At 38.6% G+C, this 23,139-nt stretch overlaps 1 protein-coding gene across 1 annotated transcript in view; it reads left to right on the forward strand.

Annotated features, from left to right (window-relative positions):
• Positions 1 to 1,198, forward strand: part of LOC114043311 (cornulin-like) — a 6,534-nt gene extending 5,336 nt beyond the window's left edge. The window contains exon 4 of the mRNA XM_027862388.1: positions 61 to 1,198. Within this exon, the coding sequence (XP_027718189.1) occupies positions 61 to 845 (785 nt within the window). The 3' untranslated portion in view covers positions 846 to 1,198. The remainder of the gene's footprint in view (positions 1 to 60) is intronic.
• Positions 1,199 to 23,139: the final 21,941 nt, after the last annotated feature.

Below are 23,139 nucleotides of genomic sequence, written 5' to 3' on the forward strand. Positions count from 1 at the left end.
GCAGGACCCATCAGACAGGGGAGACTGTAACTGGAGGTCAGTCTCAGGTTCACACTGGTTCCACTCAGATCAGGGAAGAAGGCAGAACCCATCAGACAGGGGAGACTGGGACTGGAGGTCAGTCTCAGATTCACACTGGAACCACTCAGGCCAGAGAGCAAGGCAGGACCCATCAGACAGGAGAGACCATTACTGGAAGTCAGTCTCAGATTCATACCGGAACCACTCAGATCAGGGATCAAGGCAGGACTCATCAGGCAAGGGTAACAGTGACTAGAGGTCAATCTCAGACAGGGATCACTCAGACCGGGAATACTGTAACCCAACAATGGGAAACTGGCTATGGCCAGACTAGAGGCACAGAGTCCCAAGGACAGGACAGGGGCCAGATAACAAGAGAAACAGTGTTAGGGGGACAGACTCAAACTCAAACAGGGGAACGGGCCCAGACCCAGACAGGAGGTAGTCAGGGATGGGGCCAAGAAAGGAGCCAACAAACAAGAGAACCAGTGCTGGGGGGCCAAGGTCACACCCAGATGGAGAGCTCTTTGTCTGGGAGACAGGGCTGTAGTGGCAGTCAGACAAGTTGCAGTGTGACAGAAGGGTTACAGGACAGTGATGACTGCCAGACCCAAGAACCCACTATTGGAGGACAGGAGTGGAACAGACATCAGACAAGGGAGACAGCGGTTCAACAGCAGGACCAGAGTAATCTGCAGGCAAGAGAATCAAAAAATCATGGTCAGGAGTCCACTCAGCTTGGAGAAGCAGGCCAGGCTCAGGGAGGAAAGCGAGGCCTCACTGCCCGGGGCCTCTACTCCTACTTCAAAGGTAACAAGCAATGAACATGAGCTCTTCGATTCCCAATGCCCAGGAATAAGAGCTGCACAACTGGGGAGGCATTGGACAGTCCTACCTTTCTTGGTCAGATCAGCCTATTATCAGTCTATAATCCAGCTGCTTTCCAGCTGGGTCATGAGTAGACCCTTTCTTCAAGTTGCTTTGTGTCCCCAAACCCTTCCCTGTCCTTCTACCCATCCTTTGTCAGAAGAAGCAAGGGTACTTGGGCCAAACATGGCAGGCACTAGCCCCTTCTATTTGGTTCCCTTCATCTTGTCCTCAAGCTCAAGTCCTCACTTTGAACTTTGCCATCCTATGCTACTAGACTCTACCTTCTAATGCATCAATAAAAAAACTCTTCAGAATTAGCAGCCTCTGCCTCTTCTTATCGGCCATTGCATTTACTCCTTCCACACAATACTGAGGCTGAAGGACCTTAGTCAGAAGGCTCTGCTCATTAGTAAAACCAAACATGAGCCCCAACAGCCAATGATATTCTTTAAATAATTGATTAGAAATGGTCCAGGGAGTAGGGGATGGGGGTGGGAGGTGGCAACAAGCATTTTATACCTCCGGGTTAGGTTATTAGAATGAATGATGTGTCCTCCACAATGTTTCTCCCCATCCCAACCTAGGGTGCCCTCCATCATTACTCACCTCCCCAATTATAATCAATCTAATTGAACAACAAGCTTATACTGACAACTGTATTAGTCCATGGGCAACTAGGTGGTGCAACAGATAGAGTGCCAAGCCTGGAATCAGAAATATTTATTTTCATGAGTTCAAATCTGGCCTCAGAGACTGGCTGTGTGACCCTGGGCAAATCATTTAACTCTGTTTGACTCAGTTTCCTCATCTGTCAAATGAGCTGGAGAAGGAAATGGCAAACTTCTCCAGTATCTTTGCCAAGAAGACCACAAATAAGGTCACAAAGAGTCGGACATGACTGAAAAATAACAAAATATAACTATGTTCACAAGCTACTTGTAGATAGATACATAGAGAGAAAATGGGATACAGAAGCTAATTTTAGAGTAGGATATTGATACATATATATGAATATAGAGAAACCTGCTGAAGCTACTGAATAGGAGACCAGAGGAAGAAAAAGCAATGGCCCCCATTGTTTCAAAGAAAGATTCAAGTGTCAATTCTTGACCAAGAATGTGCCTCAATAAGTCTGTCCATGTCCTAACATATGACTTTATTCTATCAAGATAATCCCCCCAAATATTATGATACTTCAATAGAACCATGGCATCATTGATGAAAGAACTCCCTTGAATGGCATAAGTCATCCTCATCCTCATGATGTGTAATTCTTGACCTTGTCTTCTTGTGGGTACTACATAGTGATATACTCAATGCACTGGAGATAATTTCTTAAGTCTTTTAATATTCTTTAAATGCCAATACAACGCTTGAGTTGTGCTGTTTTCCCTCTCAGTCATTTCCTACACAATTCTTTTGTGATAACTTTTTTATCATTTCTTGTATACCTAACATAATTGCTAACATGCCACAACCAACTTACATTCACCATGCATCTATCTATTGCTGGTTAGGTCAACTGCAATTTTTAATACTATGGGGAATATGTCATGATTTGGGTCCATATAATATGAAGGGGAGAATATTAGTGTTTAAAAGATTTTTTTTTGTCCAGGGAACTTGAGAATATTAAAAATACTGTGCAACTTCCCAAATCAAATAGAACCCACTCCCCTCTTCCCTGTCAATTCTGAGGCCAGCGCATTATAAATCTGCAGTATCTATTCAAGACATATAATGATGGACAAACTCAGTGAGTCATCTAACTGCATGACATAGTCTGAGAATTGTTGAGTATTCATCTACTTGGTTTTTCCTTTGTGGAGTGTTAGGCCCGTGTCTCTTGAAAAACCATAGATATCATTTAAAAGTGTTACGAACTCTAGAGAATCAATGAAAAACTAATTCAATTAATTAGCAATTTTACTTAAGTTGCAGGATTAACAAAATCCACACAAATCATCAGCATTTCTATATAATACCAACAAAACCCAGCAGGAAGAGAGAAAGAGCGATTCCATTTAAAATAACTGCAAATGGTATAAAATACTTGGGAGTTTTCCTGCCAAGAAATACATAGGAGCTATATGAACATAACAATCTTCACACAAGTAAAGACAGATCTAAAGAATTGGAGAAATATTAATTGCTCATGGGTAGGCTGAGCCAATATAATAAAAATGACAGTATTGCCTAAATTAATTTACTTACTCAGTGCCAAATCAAACTACCAAATAATTACTTTATAGAGCTAGAAAAAAATGACAAAATTCATCTGGAGGAACAAAAAGGGAAGAATATAATGGAAATCAATGAAAAAATATGAAGGAAGGAGGACTAGTAGTGACAGATCTCAAATAATATTACCAAGTGGTAATCATCAAAACAATTTCATACTGATAAGAAATAGAGTGGTTGCTCAATGGAATAGATTAGGTATATAATATACCAGAGTAAATGAACAATAAGATAGTATTTGATAAACCCAAAGATCCCAGCTATTGGGGTAAGAACTCACTATTTGACAAAAAGTATTGGGAAAACTGGAAAGAAGTCTGGCAGAAATTAGACACTGACAAGCATCTCACACCATATAACAACATTATGTGTACGTGATTTAAATGCAGAGTGACATCATAAGCAAATTAGGGGAGCACAGAAAAAATTACCTATCAGATCTATAGATGGCGGAAGAATTCATGACCAAATAAGAGATAGAAAGGATCATGAAAGGTAAAATGGATAATTTTGATTATGTTAAATTTTAAAAGTTTTGCACAAGCAAAACCAATGCAGCCAAAACTGGAAGGAAAGCAATAAACTGAAGGGAAAAAAAGTAAGAGCAAATTTTTCTGATACAGGTTTCATTTCTCAAATAGATACAGAATGGAGTCAAATTTATAAAATTAAGAACATTCTTCAACTGATAAATGGTCAAAGGATATGTACAGGCAGTTTTCAGAAGAAGAAATCAAATCTATCAATAGTCATATGAAAAAATGCTCCAAGTCACTAATAATTAGTGGTATATAAATATATAGTGGTATATAAATAATGAGGTACTCCCTCATTCCTATCAGATGGGCTAAGATGACAGAAAAGTAAAATGACAAATGCTGGAAGGGATGTGGGAAAATAGGTACCCTAGTGCACTGTGGGCAGAGCTAGGTGGCACAATGGATAGAGTACCAGGCCTAAAGTCAGTAAGATTCATCTTCGTAAGTTCAAATCTGGTCTCAGACACTTACAGGCTGTGTGACTCTGGGCAAGTCACTTCACCATGTTTGCCTCAGTTTCTTCATCTGTAAAATGAGCTGGAGAAGGAAGTGGTAAACCACTCTAGTATCTTTGCCAAGAAAACCCCAAAAGGGGTCATGATGAGTTGAACACTACTGAAACAACTGAACAACAAATGCACTACGGAGCTGTGAATGAGTCCAACTATTTTGGAAAACAATTTGGGACTGTGCCCAAAGGACTATAAAATTGTGCAAAACATTTGACCCAGAAATACCCCTACTAGGTCTGTATTCTAAAGAGATCAAAGATTAAGGAAACAAAAATAATTATAGCAGCTTTTTTTGGTGGCAAAGAGTTAGAAACTAAGGGTATGACCAACAGTTTGGAAATGGCTGATTTTGATAGAATCTTATTGTGCTATTAGAAATTAAGAAAATGATTTCAGTCCAACCTGAGAAGACATATGAACTGATGCAAAGTGAAGTGAGCAGAACCAGGATAGCAACGTGCAGAATAACAGCAACATTTTGACGACAGTCACTTAATTACTCCGATCAATATAAAGCTCTCTGACAATTCTGAAGAACTCATGGTGAGAAATGCTATTCACTTCCAAATAGAGAACTGATGGACTCTGAGTGCAGATTAAAACAATTTTTTTCTTTGTCTTCATTTTTCTTGTTTCTCTTTTTGCTTCCTTTTTGCAACATAGCTAATGTGAAAATATGTTTTGCATGACTTCATAGTTATGATGGATATCATATTTCCTGCTTTCTCAATGGATAGCAGAGAGGAAGAGAAAGGGAGAAAATTTAGAACTAAAAATTAAACAAAAATATTAGGAGCATTTACCTTGGTAGAGCAACATGTAATCTTAAATGTCTCCCAGGTATGTGCTAAGATAATATAAAAGTCCTTGACAAACAGAACAAGAGATAAGTTTATTTAATAATTCTTTGATTATTGATATCAAGGAATACATGTCATTAATATTAGGGAATTAAGCACACTAAAGTCATTCACCACCATCATGGAGGATATCTTGTGCAAAGTCCAAAGCAAGAGGGATTCCTTACAGACATTGAGACTCCTTTAGGTGTTGCATAACAGCATGCTGATTGCATCAAGGTCTGAAATACTACAAGGCTTCCTGTCACAAAATCATAGATTTGGAGCTGGAAGGGACTATTGAGGTCATCTCATCCAATCCTCCCTCACCTTGCATTTGAGGGAACTGAGACCCGGAAAAGTTAAAGTCCAGTCCAGAAATTTTAAAATCTTGTCCAAGGTCACACAAGCAGTCAAGATCTGAACACAGGTTCTCTGATTCCAAAATTCACACTGGTTCCATTGAACCACATACCTAAAAGAGATCTAGATAAAATAATAGCTAAAGAAACAATATGGCAAATATTAGAGTCACTATGAGATAGTTGTTCAGAGGAAGAGATCACTTCTGCCTGGAGTAGTGTGCTGATAATGGGGTACCATCATCATTATTAACAAAAGCCTGATGAACCCTCTGTGGGCATGCGGTGAATGCTGAAACAACTGTCTGGACACCTGTTCCTGTCCTCTGTGAACTTATAGTCTCAGGCGTAAAACACAAAGGTGGACAGACGCATAAAAGAGCATGCTGATAAATCAATCAACGCTGAGCAAATCTATAAATAAAATCAATAAACATTAAGTGTTATGAATACTTGTGAAGTGCTTTGTAAGCCTTCAAGCTCTCTATATAAGTGCTAGTTATTAGTAGGTGCTATGTTATAGAGGAGATTCTTTGTTAGACACAGATTGTACTAGATGGATTCTGAAATCCCCTACACTACTGAGAATTTGGTTGTGACTCTTCCCTGGTCATAAAGCTAGGAAGTGTTCAGACTAGGATTCAAACACAAATTCTAAATCCAAGGTCCTAGTTTTTTTCCGCTGTACTGTACTGACTTGGTTATTCTGGGAAAAAACAGAACATAGTGACAGTGGGAGGGGAGAAGTTAGGGACAACCACCATTTTAGTCACTCAGGTTTGCAATCTCACCATCATCATCCACAACAGCTCACTCGTTCATCCAAACAGTTGCAAAATCTTGTTTTATCTCCACAGTATCTCTCATGAAGGGCTAAGGAGGAAGGTGACTTGGGTGCTTTTTGGCTCCCTCTAAGTGTTCTCATCATCCTGTCCTTTGCTGGACAAGTTTCTTTGAGACCCGCAGATTCCATGCTGTTTCATGGAAAGGCTGAGGAGAGAGAAGTTTGGGGAGAACAGGGAGGAAGTCAATGATGCACAAGCATGCTCACCACCCCTAGAGGTGTAGGGCTGCTCACCTGAAATCATCAACTGGATGCCTTGACTTGCCAGTGGATAAGTGAACAGTGGAGACTGCCTCATTAAGCCTTTTCTCATTAGGAATTTTGCTATACTTCACTGCTGCCCCCTGGAGATCCAGGTTGAATGTGCCTAAGGAACATCTGCCTGGATCACTTCTTGGAGAAGAAGGAGGAAGCAGGAACTAGCCAGGCATAGCCCTCTTTAGCAACTGCTCCTTGATGTTTTTATAGCGATTAGTCACATATAACACTTCCTAGAGAAAGTGAGGCTTTCCTTAGGGGTGAACCAAGTCTTCACTTGTGGTTCTTAGATGCAACAGAGAAGAAGAAAAGTAAGGGGAGTCCTGGCTGCTAACTGAATACGGACTTCTCTGTGAAGACTGGCTATGGTGGGCTGCAAATTGCTAAGAGATGGTGTTGTAGTAGAGGGGAATAGTGTTCAACACTTGCCCTGTTCTTCCAACAGTCTCTAGGCCTTCAGCTCCCATTCTCATTCCCTCTTTCCTGTTAAATGAACTGAAAACAGCACACCAGGGACATGCCTGAACTTGGTGTTCTCATAGCCCAACAGTCTTAGAAATGCCTAATGATTTACAACATGTGGGAGCGTGTTGGAGGAAATGTTTAAACCTAGGCAGTAAGATTATCACATGCATGTCTCAGAGGGATGTATCTTCTGTACTTCTTCTAAAAATAGGGAAATGAGGGCTAAGGCCTGCTTATCTACAGGTTGAGCTTTTTGGCCTGGACCAGTAAAGATTTTTCCAACTTGCCTTATGGAGGTTGTCTGACCCTATTTCTGAGTCATATAATGTATTTTCCTTGAAGGGACATGTCAAAATTGTGTACTAAAGAGACTCCAATCTCACCCAAGGAGGTCCGTTCTAGTGATCTTTAGGGAGTCATTTTGGAAATCAGAGATATGTTGAGGAGTCAGATTCCCCTACGAGTCTGCTACTTTTCTCTTCATGTGTCCCTACTGAAGAGTCCCTAGAACCACCTGTCTCTTCCGTGACTCAACAGCAAGCAAAATGCCTTAACCTTGGTTATAAAGTCAGGTGAGAAATTAATTGAATTAAAGAATTCAGTTCAATGTTTGTAGAATTAAATTAAATTGGATTCTATTGAAATCCAAAGAGTCCTTGTGGGTGTCAGGAGATAACACAGCCTGTCCTGAATGGTTGTTAAATGAAAGTGTGTTAACTTGGTCTCCCATTCTACAGAAGGGAGGAAAACTGAGGTCCATAAAGGCATGTGATGGCTCACACATCACAACTCACAGCACAGGTCAGGAGCAAAAGAACAATAGTCCCCCACATCTCTCAGACTAGATTTTTAGGTATGTCCTGTATAGAGCTACTTCTCTACCAGAGAGAGGAAGAGAATGACAGCTCAAATCCTGCCTCAGTCACTTACTAGCTTTGAGTCTTTGGGCAAATCATGTAGCCCCTCTGAGCCTTACCTTCCTTATCATAAAAGAGATTGTACTAGATGGGGTCTAAGGACCCTTTCAGCATCAAAGCTATGTATGATCCTTTGCTGTCTCTGGTTAAATTTAAATTAAGGTCATAGTTTTTTCTCCTCTGGTCTACTTACGGTCTGTTGCTGCCTGGCATGGCTGGGCTTGTAAGAAAGTGGCATATTTGAGACAATCCATATACAACTTTCCAATTTTTAAAGTGTATCTCCATTACATCATCTATTCTCCGCAACAACCCTACAAGCTGGTAGGTAGAGCAGGGTGATCAAATACCGATTCAAAGACTCACCATCTTGCCATGTGTGACTAAAAGAATGAGATACCACTTGAATATAGGCCTTGTGATCCTAGATGCTAAAATTTTACCGGTAAAAAGTACTATTCTTCTCTACAGGGGCAATTTTAGAAGATACCTAAAGCTAAATGAAATGAGATGGTAAGGTTTATTCCAGTTGACTTTGGTGGCTCTCTGGAATGGAAGTGTAGGTACATCCTCAAGGCTTTGTCCTGGTGGCCCGGGACCTCTTCTCTTCTCTTTCTCCATTCTCTCACTTAATGACCTCATCATCTCTTATGTGTTCAATCGTTTCTATGCATATGACTCTCAGATCTATAGATCCAGCCCCACTTCTCTCTTGAGCTCCAGCCTGGCATCACCAATCATCTCTTGGACACTTCAAATTGGATGTCCCATAGACACCTCAAACTGCTGACAAGTCAAAGGCAGAACTCATTCCTCACTATCTTCCCATTCTCCATCCCTTAACCCACCCCTCTGTTGAATGTTCCTATTATGTCAAAGACACCCCCATCCTTCTAATCACCTAGGTTTGCAACTTGTCATCCTTGACTCCTTTTCTCACCCTACATATCCAATCAGTTGCTTAATCTTATTCTATTTATCTCCACATCTCATGTATATCCCTTTTCTTCACTAATCTAGCCACTGCCCTAATTTAGGCTGTCCTTATCTCTCACTTACACTATTGTTATAGCTTCCTGCCTCAAGTCTTTACCATGGACAGTCACCAAAGTGATTTTCCTAAACTATAGATTTGACCATGTCACTGCCCTACTTAATAAATTTTAGTGATTTTTTATTACTCTTTGTTGTTGTTGGTCAGTTGGTCAGTTGGGATTTTCTTGGCAAAGATACTGAAGTGGTGTGCCATTTCTTTCTGCAGCTCGTCTTTCAGATGAGGAAACTGAGGCAAACAGGGTCACACAGAGAGTAAGTATCTAAGGCTAGATATGAACTCAGGTTTTCCTGACTCCAGGGCCACTGCTCCATCCACTGCACCACCTAGCTGCCCTATTACTTTTAGGATTAAAAATAGATTCTTTGATATGACTTTTGAAGTTCTTCATGATCAAACCCCTTTCTACCTTTCTAGTCTCCTTACACATTAATCCTCTCCACATAGTCATACTGGCCTATGCACCAACCTCAATATCCATGCTTTCACTCTGGTTGGCCCCATGCCTAGAATAGACTTCCTTCTCATCTCTTTCTCTTGGAATCCCCAACAAGGTCAATTTCTATTGATGGCATCACCGTATTCCTAGGCATTCTTTCCTCTTCTTCACCCACCACATCCAGTCAGTTGCCAAATTCCTATCAATTTTACCTCAACTATGTCTCTCTCATCTATTTTCTCTTTTTCATCCCATTTAAAACTATGGACCTAGTTCAGGACTTCATCACTCCTCATGTACACTATTGTAATAGCCAAAGAGAAAAAGTTCTACCAGAATGAATGTTAAAAAAAAATTATCATGTAAAGAAACCTTAATACTCAGTGATGGGAATAACACATAAGAATTTTGAGAAAGGAATCTCAAAGCAAGAAAAATCTATATTACTAGGGTTTCTTAGTCCTGAAATAGACCATTTTGCAATCAGAGATTCTTAGGGCTGAAGGAGGATATTGAATGGTAATCTAACCCATCCCACTAGTTTCAGGCTCACCTCAAGCATAACTTTTTCCTTCATAACATTTCACAGTGCTCCTTGCCCTTGTTTCTACAAGGGTCTCCTTTGCTCATGCTATGAGAAGCCAGCTAGTTGGTGCAATGGATAGAATACTAGACTTGAAATCAGGCAGATGTGAGTTCAAATCCCTCCTCAGCCACTTATTAGCTATGTGACTATGGACAAGTCATTTAACTTCATTCATAGGGATAATAGTAGCACCTACCTTTCAATGTAGTCATGAGGATCAAATACAAAACATATTTAAAGTACTTCATAAATCTTAAAGATACGAATGTTAGCTATTTATTTTTTATGGACAGCTGGTAGCACAATGGATAGAGCACTAGACCTGGAGTCAGGAAGACCTTATTAGCTGTGTGACCCTGGACAAGTCACTTAACCTCTTTTTGCCTCAGTTTCCTCAATTATGAAATGGGGATAATAGCAACACCTACCTCCCAAGGTTGTTGTGAGAATCAAATGAGATAATAATTGCAAATTGTTTAATAGCATACCTGGCCATAGTAGGTATTTAATAAATGCTAGTTCCCTTCCCCTTAACCTCTTCCTTCATGTTTTCTGGTCCAGATAAAAAGTTTACAAAGAAGGTTGGTTGGTTGGTTGGTTGTTGTCCTTTATTCTCGAAGAGGACCAAAATGACATCACTATGTTAGGGTCAAGTTACATTGAATCAGACTTTGGCTGATCAGACCAATACGAGCTAAGAGGCACAGGAAAGCATAACTAGCAGCCTCCCATTTCTAAAATGTCTTCACCCACTCCCACAGAAGATTTTGTATTTTCTTACCACTGACAACAAACACATAGTTGACCTAATAGAAGAGAAAATTGAAATCTTCTGTTTTCCATGATACACCACTCAGGAACTTATTGTCTCTAATTATCATCTGCTTTTAAGATTAAGATCTGAACCAGCTCTCCCACACGTGGTAACTGCTAAGGTGTTTGTTTGTCTTGAGAATAGGTGTAATAAATTTAATTACATTGCCTGATACTCAGTCAATCAAAATTAAGTCACACCTTCTTATAATACACTCTACTACTTGAAATGAAAATTAGCAGATGCCTTGTGATCTGTGGTGAACCGCAGATTTATGATTTTTTTTTTTGTGCATGAACTCACCTTTCCAACCCAACTGGTTCTCCTCTTTCAAATCTACCCCAGGTTTATTCCAACACAATAAATTGTTAGCTCCTTTGTTCTTGAGACCTTACCCAAACACTTTCCAGATGATTGACATGGGATACCCCATGTGGTATTTGGGGGATATCTGTTGAAATCAATAAGTTTATCCAGTTCAGTGGCAGGCCACATAGGTTGTATTTACATACCTTTGGCATGACACTTTTAGGAGTCATGGCCCTCAAAATTTCCAGATATAATGGGTACTAACCAAACTTTGGCAAAATTTCCAAGGCCCCTTAACCTCTGAGCTTGAAGCTCTCCTTATTCTCCAGCCTTTCTTTATGAAGAAAGAACCCCAAAGTTTTAGAACTAACATGGAGATTTTTTTTTTAGTTTTGTTTCCTTTTGTTCACTTTAAAATAAGACTTAGTTGATAATCTCTTCTGACAAAGTGAGTAACAGTTAAGGGGGAAGTTTATAACCTAAGTCAAATTTAATAGTTGTGGTGTTACATATAAATAGATTGGATCCTTTTAAAGATGGGTATGAAATGGATAAAAAAAAAGTCTGCATCTAGTATTATGTTATCTGAAGGCCACACACCTAATGCAAAAAAAGGTACGAAAAATAGGCTAAAATTTGTCATACAATGCTTAGCTCAAGAAAATAAGAAGTTGTATTCATTATGTAACAAAAACTGAATCCAACTAGAAAGAATTAAGATGGAGATTGTGCCATGTTTGACATGTGTTATTAATAGCAAAAGCATCTTGATTTTGAATTTGTATAATATACATACACATACACTAAATATCACAGCAGCTAAATTATTCAAGGTAAAAATTGTCTTATAAGAAGAAATATAAAAAACAATAAGAGATTTCAATACTCCAATATCAAAACACGACAAATCAAAAAACAAAATAAATTTTAAAATCTTAAGCAGTGTTTAAAAGGGGGAGAATGGAGAGATAGAGATAGAAGAAATAACTCCAAGCAGGAAAGAAACTTATCTTTCAACCAAATCATAGCCCCTAGTCCTATTTAGGATGGTTCTTTCACTTAATTTCTATTGTACACCAAATCTGCTGGGGCCATTTCTTCACATGTATTGGTAAGGGTGTGTTCAACAAGGATATATGACTTTAAGAACCAGTCCTCTTTTTATCTTTGATCATTTCTTTATATTTTCACATATTGCAGGGCCTTGGTCTTTTAAATCCCTCTAGCCATTATCCTATTATTTTTTCCCACTCTTCCTGCCCACCTCCTTCTTAAGTTTTTTTTTTTATTCCCCCTTCCCAAACATTTCCCAAGCCCCATTGCAAAACCTACTCCTTCCATCCTCAAGTCCAGTTGTGGCTTTGGATTTCTATTAATTTTTGGAATGCTCAATCAATTATACTTGACAACACTCGCTAATATTTAGAATACTTTATCAGTAACCCTATTGGAAGGAGATGTTCTTAAGTGGCTGATTCCTAAATAGCTAACTTTGATGAATCTTAAAGATAATTTAGTTCAACTCCCTGATTTTACAGATTAATGAATAAATGATGATGAAGGAATGATAAAAAGCATTTATCAGATACCTACTGTGGATATAAATAAAAATAGTCCTTGCTCTCAAGGAGTTTACCTTCTAATGGAACAATACACATAGAAAGTTTTAGCCACAAGTCAAATGCAAAGTTCTCATGGTCCTTAGGTTCAGTGGCTAAGCAGAAGGAAATATGTCATCTTTAATATTATTTCCACTGATAAAGTCATTTCAGTTTCTGAGATTGAGCTGTTTGGCAGTGCCAAAGACTTTGATGGCAAGGACTTTGTTTTCTGGCTCTTCAGTAGCTTTGGGTATAAAACCCACAGAAACAGTTAACAGAACTTCATCAACATGGTGGTTGCTTCCCAGGATGATAGCTGGGCTGAAAGCAGGATCTGTGATCAGTTGCAGGGAGAGGCTGCCAGTCTCAAGGCTTTGAAACTTACCTGCCCATCATTGATGATCAACAGTTGGTTTTAGTGGTGGCAAAGAAAGTGGTCCCCTTCTCCACAGTCATTTCTCTCAGTCTTAGGTTCAGGGTCCAAGCCCATCTCCATCAGGGTCATGGGGGAAGTGGTGGTCAAGGTGTTGATGCTGGTTTGACTTGTCAGGTACATGCTATCTCCTGTCTCTCCCTCAATGTGTCTTGTTCCTCTAACTAGATTGTCTTGCCTGCCATGTAGGTGAGGCAAAGCTCCATAGGTGGCAGTTGGTGGGTATGGCTAAACCCTTCTCCATAAAAGTTACTTTCCCAGGTGATGGCTATAGGAACTAGACTAGAAGCAGGACCAGTGGTCTGGAGGCACTGTTATTCCCAGGGCTCTTGGGTTCAGGATCCTGAGCTATCTCCATAGGGGTGTCAGGGGAGGTGATGGTCAAGGTGGTGGTGGTGGTGGTGGTCTGACTCGATGGAAGACTAAGACAAAGGGAAGCAAAATTACTTGCTCAAGATGACACAGCTAGCAGTTGGCAGAGCCGAGATTTAAACCCTGGTTCTTTGTAAATCTCTATCTAACGCTCCTTCCTCTACATGATGCTGCCTTCCACCTTTGGCCGAACACAAGCCCGAAAGGCCACTCACCTGTTTATCTCACAGTGAGTGTTTCTTCATTTCAAACCGTGCACCTTGACCCTTACAATGCTGCCTCAGTTTTCCAGAGCTCATAAAGCAGTTTTTAATGACTCATCCACACATGGGTATTGTTGGGCAGCATCTATAAAATAACTTTGGATCTCACGAATAAATTTATAGCTGTTTTCATTAGCAATTACTCACAGTAGCCCTAGAAACTACATTTGGAAGGTTCTTTGGTTCTTAGCAAAGTGCCTTATATATAGCAGCCACTTAATAAATGTCCCCAGAATTGATTATTTGAATTGAATTAAATTCTTCCTGCTTTATAGATCGGAAAGCTAAAACATGAACCTCTGACTTTTCTTCTGAACCCAGAAACGTCCATAGGATAATTTCTCTGGATCTCTCCTGCTAAATCTGCTTCTCATTTCGACTGTTTTACCATATACGCCAAGGGAATCAGCATTCACTCAGTTTCTCATGTTTGAAACTTCTCATATCCAATCAATGACTAAATTCCATCACCTCTATCTTTCCATCCTCTTTTGTGTCTGTCTCCTCTTTTCTTTTCCCACCACCACCACCCTTTGTTCTCCATGTCCAGCATTCATAACATTACCAGAATAATCTTCAATTTAAATAGAACTGGTCATACTCAAAATCTTGAAAGATTCTTTATTGACAAATAAAATTGAACTCCTTGTACTAGCACCAAAGAACCTATACCACCTGGAACCACTTGAATTTTCAAGCTTTATCTTATATTTCTGCCTGCCACAAATGCTATACCCCTGAAAGACTTGACTACTCTTTACCTTTCAAACATTATCATAGAGCTAGGACTGAAAGAGACCTCAGACGCCTTCATTTTACATATTAGGAAATCAAGGCCCAGGGAACTTATGTGCAGAAAGTAGGTAGTATGCATTAAAGAAGAGATTTGCGCCCTGGTCCATCATTCCTGAGCTTTCCCACTTGAACATCAGTATTCCTGAAAGTTTCATGTTCCCTTTTTGGTCTGAAAAGGATCCATTTGCACAGTCCAGCCTACATTCTACCAACTGAGCCTTCTCTGCCTTTCTTTGCCTGTGACAACCTTTCCTTGCAAACATCACATGGTATTTCCTTTGTTTCATTTCACCCTAATGCAATTGTGTAATATTACGCACTTGGTTTGTTCCTGAGAATCAGACCCTCAAAACTGAAAGACACTCCAGAACGTGTCTCGTACAAATGATCCCCAGAAGAGGAATCAACTTTTCAATATGATTGGCAGGTGTCTTCGGGCCTCAGCTGAAGTTTACCATAATTGGGGGGCGATATATATAGCCCTACCCAGGCAGCCTGTTGAGGTGTCAGACAGTTCTATTCACAAGAAAGATTTTCCTTTCATTGAGCCAAAATTGGCTTCTCTGAAACTTCTACCAATATTTGCCTCCTGGAAGCTGGCAGAACAAAGAGAACACCTCTTTCCTCTTCACTCTTCTTTCGCCTTCACCCTCTTCCCCATCTAATCAGCTTTCAAGTGTTATCAGTTACTCCTTCACAACATTTCTCAGAGCATCTGGCCCCTTCTCTCCATGAACCTGGTCACCACCTTACTTCAGACCTTCATCACCTCTTTTCAAAACTGCTGTATGCAAGCTTTCCCCTTTTTGACCCATGACCCTTCACAGTTACCAGACTGATATTCCTGAAGCACAAACTTAACTATGTGACCATCCTCCTCAAGAAGCTTCAGTGGCTCCCTATTGTCTCTAAGGTAAATTCCAACTCAAGTCTTCAAAGTTCTTCACATTTGAGCTCCAACTTGACTCTTCAGATTGATTTCACATTACTCGCCTTTGCATACTCTATATTTCAGCCAAACTTGCTGCTTGCTATTTACCACAGACAAAATTCTTTCTCCCCTCTCTGTGCCTTTGTTCAGGCTATCCCTCCTACCTTGAACGCACTCCCTCTTCATCTCTGTCCCTTGGAATTCCTAGCTACTTAGAGGAAGCTATTCCTACATGAGGCCCTTCCTGAGTCACACTAGTTGTTAGAAACCCTCTTCCACTAGAATTACCTTGTATTAACTTTGCATATCTTTTATATTTACTTCTTTATGTATACATTATTTCTCCCTAGTAGAATGTAAGCTCTTTGAAGGCAGGAAACACAGTTTTTTGACTTTGTTGCCTTACACATTGTTTGGCGCACAATAAAAACTTGATAAATGCTTGTTGAATTTAATTGGACAAAAGAAGTTCAAACACAAGCAAAGAATTTAACTGTAGATTCACTGGGACTTGATGTCTTTTACAGGGAAATTTCTTATTGGTCTCCTTTTAAAACTGGTCTGTTTAGGCTGTTTATTTCTTCTTCCAAAATATAGGTAATCATTTGTTTCTTTTAGATTCTCAAATGTATTGGTCTAGAGCTATTTATAATCTGCTTTGCTTCAGCACCCTAAGAACTATTGAGCATATCCATCTGATTTGCTGCTGAAATTTCTTATATGTGTTGTCTCCCCCCATTAAAATGCAAGGTTCTTGAGATCAAGGACTGTCTTGCTTCCCTATTTGTGTACCTAGAACTGAGCAAGTTTTGTATATACATATATACATACATATATATATATATATACATATATATATAGCAAGCACTTAATATTTTTTCATTGATTCATTCATTTGCTCATTCCTTTTCTCTCTTTCTTATGGATACAGCATAGGCATTCAAAGTTATTATTAACTAGGTCATTAAACTTTTCCATGGGTGTCTACACCTTTGATTCATTGTATCATTATTAATTTGTTGATTTTTGGGGGTCCAGACCAATGATTTCATCTACACAATATATTTCTGCTGTGGGAATTCCCCAAAGTGATGCAGATCAGCAATTTGCCTGCATCTTATTGTTTAGAGAATTACCTGAAGCATGAATAAGTTAAGACATTCCACGGTCACACAACTAGTATGTTGTCAGAGGTAGAATGGGAACTTAAATCTTCTTGATGTCAAGCCTGGTCCCATCTCCACTACATAATGCTGCATCCTTTGTGTTCAGTACACTCTACAAATGGACAAAATTTCTGCTTTTCTATATTTGCTATGTCTTTTTTATAGCTTAGCACAAGTTCTACTTCTGTAGTGAAAGGAGAAAAATGGCCAAAAGGAGCAAATGAAAGCATAAATTACTTAGAAATGAATTCTATACATGACAAGAATGACTAGGAACATTGGAAAGTTATTTGGCAGAAATTAGGTTTAGAACAACATCTGATACCATGTACCAGAATAAACTCAAAGGGGATATGCCACTAGAATATTAAAGGTCATTCTATTAAAAAATTAGAAGAGAATTAGACCAGGAACCTTGTAAAGATATGATTAGGGGATAAATTCTTAATAAAATATGTTACAAAATATAAAATAGATCATTTCAATTATATGTAATTAAAAAAACTTTTGCATGAACAAAATTAATGTTCTTCAGGTAGGAAGAGAAGAAGTTAGGAGGAGTATGAAACTTCTGTATCAAATTTCTCTGATAAGGTTCAGATATTCAAGATAGATGAACAATTCACAAATTTTATATAGAACTAGAGATATGTAGATCTATTGATTTCTTGATTGATTGATTGATATAGCAATAATTGGTAGATAGATGAATCTACAATAGTCAAAAGATAAAAGAAATTTTCCTAAGAACAATTACAAACTATTAACCACATGAAAAAAATGGTTCATATAATTGATATACTAAGAGAAATGCAAATCAAAAAAAAATTTGAGGTATTACCTCATACCACACAAATGGGCAAAGATGGCAAAGGAGAGGAACAGTCAATATCAAAGTTTTTGTGGAAAAACAGTGACACAAATGAAGTGTTGGTGGAGCTATGAAATAGTCCAACGGTTATAGAAAGCATTTGGGACCATCTGAAAAAAAGTCACTAATATGGCTCTACCTCTGATCCAAAAATACCACTCCTAAGTACATACCCCAAAGAGGTCAATGATAAAAATAAAGATCCCATACACACTTAACTTTTCATTACAGCTCTTTTCATAGCAGCAGAGAAAGAGAAAATGAGGAAGAATACATTGGGAAATGTAGGTGATTTAAAAACAAAATATAGGAAGAGTTGATATAGATAGACTTGGAATCAGAAAAATCTAATTTTGAATCTGCTTAAGATGTTTACTAACTGTATTACTTTGGGAAAAATCACTTATTTTCGCTCAGTATCTGTTTTCTCATCTGTAAAACGGGAACAATAATATAACTTAGTATATAGAGTTGTTGTATATATCAAATGAAATGTGTGTGTGTGTGTGTGTGTGTGTGTGTGTGTATGGAATAGGGACTAGGCTTGTGATTTCACTGGTATAGGGAATTTCCTACTGAGGAAACTCCCTTTATACACGCAGGTTAGAAGTTTGTTTGTTTGTTTTTTTCTGAAATTTATAATTTTTGGGAGTTTCCTGGAGCACTGAGAGGTTATGACTTGCCCAAGGTCTCACAGTCAGTGTGTGTGTCAGAGATGGGACTTGCACTCAGGTCTTCTTGGATTCCAGGTTGACTAACCATTATGCCATGCTGTCTTTCTCATATAAAAATTAACCATTGTTGTTGTTACTGATGTTATTGATAAAAATTTTATTTTAAAAATGTCATCTAGGATATGTGTGATCAGAAAAGAGAGTTGGCTGACCCTGTAGATAGTGCAAACGTGGTATTAGTACCCAGGGAATATTGGGAGAACTAAAGGAATGGCTGTACCATCTTTGGTAAATCTTCTATGGATGATTTCTGGGAGGTCATGTACAAGAATTGAGTAAGATGAGAAGGCGTACGTGGATTATAATGTGTACCATTGAAGGGAGTGCCCACAGATTTGACATAGTGGAGCCAACAAAACACTGGAAACTGGGATACATCTAAGAGGCAACCAAGATAGTGAGGAAAACTAAAACTACTCCCCTGAGGAATAGCTAAAAGAACTAGAAATATTTAGCCTGATGATTTTAGAGACATGGTTGTTGTTGTTCAGTCTTTTCAGTTGTGTCCAAATCTTTGTGACCTCATTTAGGGTTTTCTTGGCAAATATACTGGAGTGGTTTACCATTTCCTCCTCATTTTACAGATGAGGAAACTGAGGCAAACAGGAATAAGTGACTTACCCAGGGTCACACAGATAGTAAGTGTCTGAGGTCAGATTTGAACCCAGGAAGATGAGTCTTCCTAATTCCAAGCCCAATGCTCTATCCACTGTGCCACCTAGCTGTGAGACACCTACCTGAGAGACATAATAGCTGTCTTCAAATATTTGAGAATTTTTCCTATGGAAGAATTAGATTTGTTTATTCTGTATGGTTTTAGAGACAGAATTAGGACCAATGGGTTGAAGTTAAAGGAAAATATATTTTCTTTTAACATAAGAAAGATTATTTTACTAGCTACAACTGACTAAAGATAGGAATGGATACCTCATACAAGTAGTGAGTTTACCATCACTGAAGATATTCAAACAAAGGTTGAACAGATACTTTGATCGGGGGGAGAGGAGGAGAGGGAATGCTATAGAGGCAATTCCTGCATTGGATGGGATATTGGACTAGATAATTTCCAAGATCTCTTCCAACTAAATATAAAATAAGTCTCAAATCTCCATCTCAATCTCCTTTACTTCATCACCATCCATTAGCTACCCCCTAAGTAGGGATATCCCCCAAGACTCTGCCCTGGACTCTCATCTCTTCTCTACAATATCTTCAATTATAACTTCTAAAACAAGTAACTCCCAGATCTAGACGCTGAGCCCTAATATCTTTCCTGAACTAGATCCAGTCCTACATTTCCAATTGGGTGTACAGTATCAATATCCTCTCAGTATCTCACGCACATCACTTTACCCCTCAGAAGCCCTGCTCCTTCTTCTCTGTTTCTGTTGAGTCTGAGGCTGTGAACTTCAGAGTTATCACTAATACTTCCTCCCTTTCTCCCCATATTCACCCTCAGTTGACTTTTTTAACTTTCACAACACATTATTTTTTAAGATCTATTTTATTTTTAATTTATGGAATAAAAGAAGCATTTCCATAACACAGTATAATAAAAAAGATGATTGCACATGAAACTACAAATCTGTTATGTACATCTTGCTATTCCTTTTAAATATATAGTAAAATTATGTAATTTTTTTCTTTATTTTTCCTTTTTTTTCCTCCCTTCTCTCTTCCTTGGCACTAGAGATGGGTACCATTAGACATAAGTAGGTATATACATGTAAAATTATTATGTACATACTTCTATTTATCAGTTCTTTCTCTGGATGCAGATAGCATCTTCCTTCATATGTCCTTTATTGCTCATTTCGGCATAGTCAAAATGACTTATTCACTCAAAATCATTCTTAAAATAATATTGTGTTACTATATGCAATGCTCCCTTGGTTTTGCTAATTTTGCTCTTCTTTATTTCATGCAAGTCTTTCTATGTTTTCATAAGATCATTGAGCTCATCATTTCTTATAACACAGTAGTATTTCATCACAATCACATACCACAACTTGTTCAGGCATTCCCCAATTGATGGACATCCCTGCAATTTCTAGTTCTTTGCCAACACAAAGGAAGGAAGCTGCTATAGATATTTTAGAACACATCGGTTCTTTTCTTTTTCTCCCAATCGTCTTTGGAAATAGACCTATTAGTGGTATTGCTGGGTCAAAGGGTATAGGCAGTTTAATAATTCTATGGGCATAATTCTAGATTTCTTCAAAATGGTTGGCTCAGTTCACAATTCCACCCACAATGAATTAGTGTCCCACAACTTGTGCCCATTTCTTTCTTCCCACTCACACAGCCACCACCCTCATCATCTCTACCCTAGACTTTTGTAATTGCCTCTTGATTTGTTTTTGTGCTTCCATTCTCTCCCCTACCCAATCTATTCTTTGCACAGTTAGCAAAACAATATTCCTAAAGCATCAGTTTAACCATGGCATTCCCCTAAGCTTCAGTAGCTTCCTATTACTCTAGAATAAATTACAAACTTCTTGGCCTGGCACTCGAGGACTACTGCCGCAATTGGACTCTAACCTAGTTCTCCGTCTTTATTACTCCTTTTCATACACTCTGTCTCCAAGGCAAATTGGAATGTTCCCCAAACCTGACATGATATTTTTTGCCTCCATACATTCATACCAGCCATCTCCCAACCCTGGAATACGCTCCCTCTTCATCTCCACCTTGCAGAATCATTATCTTGATTCAAGGATCCACTTTAGAAGTGAAGTCTTCCTTTATCCTTCAACCTATTACTTTCCCTCTTCCCTTCACTTCCCCCCAATTGCCCCCCTAGCTAAGTGGCACCATAAATAGAGTGCTTTTTTGGTAGTTTAATATGTTTTAATAACAAGCTTACAGGAACAGCACAAAAGACAGACAACATTTTTAAAAATGTACTTGTATGTAGGACAATTTAGTTAGAAAAGTATAGTGAACGGATAGAATCTACCATATGATAAAAATGCTACAAATACCATTTAGTTGCCATCAATAAGAAATTTACTTTTTAAAAAAAATCAAAATGCTGACAAAAAATTTAACAGGTTTATTTATAATTGTTAAAAGTTGAATCTTTGAAACTTGTTCACTTTTTACTGCATTAATACTTTATGTCCTCACATTTTTGTCCTCAGTCCGAATCCAGCCTCAGAGTCTTACTAACTTTATGACTATGGACACAGAACTTATTGTCACTCAACCTCAATTTCTTCACCTGTAAAATGGGAATAATAATAGCACCTACTTCCCAGGGTTGTCATAAGGATGAAATGAGATAAAATTCATAAAACATTTTGCAAACTTTGATGTGCTACATAAATGCTAGCTATTATTTTTAGTGCTCTCTCCCCCTCATGTATTACCAGAGCTCCTTCTGATCCCTCCTTTGTTCCCTTCACTCTTTGCCCTGTATTATGCCTGTTGTGCGTCCCAAGTAGAATATAAGCTCCTTGAGGACAGAATTTGCTTCATTTGTGTTCCTGTATTCCTAGACCCTACCAAATTACTTGTTTCATTGAAGACAACAATCAGGGTTTTAACCTAATAGGCACTTCCAATCAGAAAACCTTCTAAGTTTACTGACTTAGTCATTTTATCCTATTCTAAGGAATCTGGGTTGTTTTCTTGACAACTTTCCTATGGATTTGTACCCCTAGTTCAATCCAGAGTAATTTTTCTCCAAGGGTGTTGTGAGGTTCAAATGAGATAATGGATATAAAGTACTTTCCTTAAAGTTCTGTATAAACCTTTAAGTTCTATATAAATGCCTATCACCATCATTACCATCATCATCATCATCACCATCAACATCATCATCACCATCTTTATTATTAGTAGTAGTATTAGTAGTATTATTAGCCTCCAGTCACCAGACCTCCAGCCTAGTGATGATTTTACTCCCTGAGCCTTTTCCTGCATTCTTGCCAAACTCAAACAATGTTTATAAAGCAAAACAGGGGTGTGCTAGTAAATGTTTAACAACCAGGCTCCCTGAAAAAATAAATGTATGCACCCATACTTTTAGGCTTAATACAGATAATCTGCATCATCAACACTTTCTCAGGTCTAAACAATGAACAAAACAGCACATCAGGCCCCGATTCATAGCAATTGCTGATTTATGTGATACAAATGATCTTACTGAAAATTTAAGACTTGGCTCTCCCAAGCTACTTCGAGCCGGTTCCAGGGCACCCCCAGTTACCAGAGCACTGAGAAAGCAAGCTGTCTAGAATCATCAAAAATCATATCCTCTCTTCTTACTAGCTCCTCAACATTTCGCAATCTAGCTTACAGTCTCATCCCTCAACTGAAACTATTCTTTCACAAGTTACCAATTATTTCTTAATGGCTAAATATGATGGTCATTTGTCAGTACTCATCCTTCTTGACCCCTTTTGACGTGGCTGATCATCCATTCCTGGATAGTCTCTCCCCTTTTGAGTTTTCTCATACTGCTCTCTCTTGGTTCCCCTCCTACCTGTCTGACTACTCCTTCTGGATAATTGGCTTATTATCCTGGCTAGATAATTGTTCATAGCACATACTCTAACCAAGTTCACCTCAAGGTTCTGTCCTGGGTCTTCCTCTCTTTTCTCTCTATATCTCTTGATAACCACCTTAGCTCCCATACATTTAATTATCAATCATCTCTATGCAGATGACTCCCCATGTCTATGTAACCACTCATAATCTAGCCTCAGTTCAGTTCTACATCACAGCCTATTGGACATTTACAAATTGATATCTCTCCTGTAAGCATCTCAAAGGCAACATGTTCAAAAATAGAATCCATCTTTCCCCCCAAAAAACTATGTTCCTGGGCTCATCCAGTTTGTATGTATCATAATCAGGACTTGAACACATCTTTCTGGATCTAAGGCTAGCCCTTTAT

Source organism: Vombatus ursinus, unplaced genomic scaffold (genome assembly GCF_900497805.2).
Source record: "Vombatus ursinus unplaced genomic scaffold, bare-nosed wombat genome assembly UNPS02014768.1, whole genome shotgun sequence".
Classification (NCBI taxonomy): domain Eukaryota; kingdom Metazoa; phylum Chordata; class Mammalia; order Diprotodontia; family Vombatidae; genus Vombatus; species Vombatus ursinus.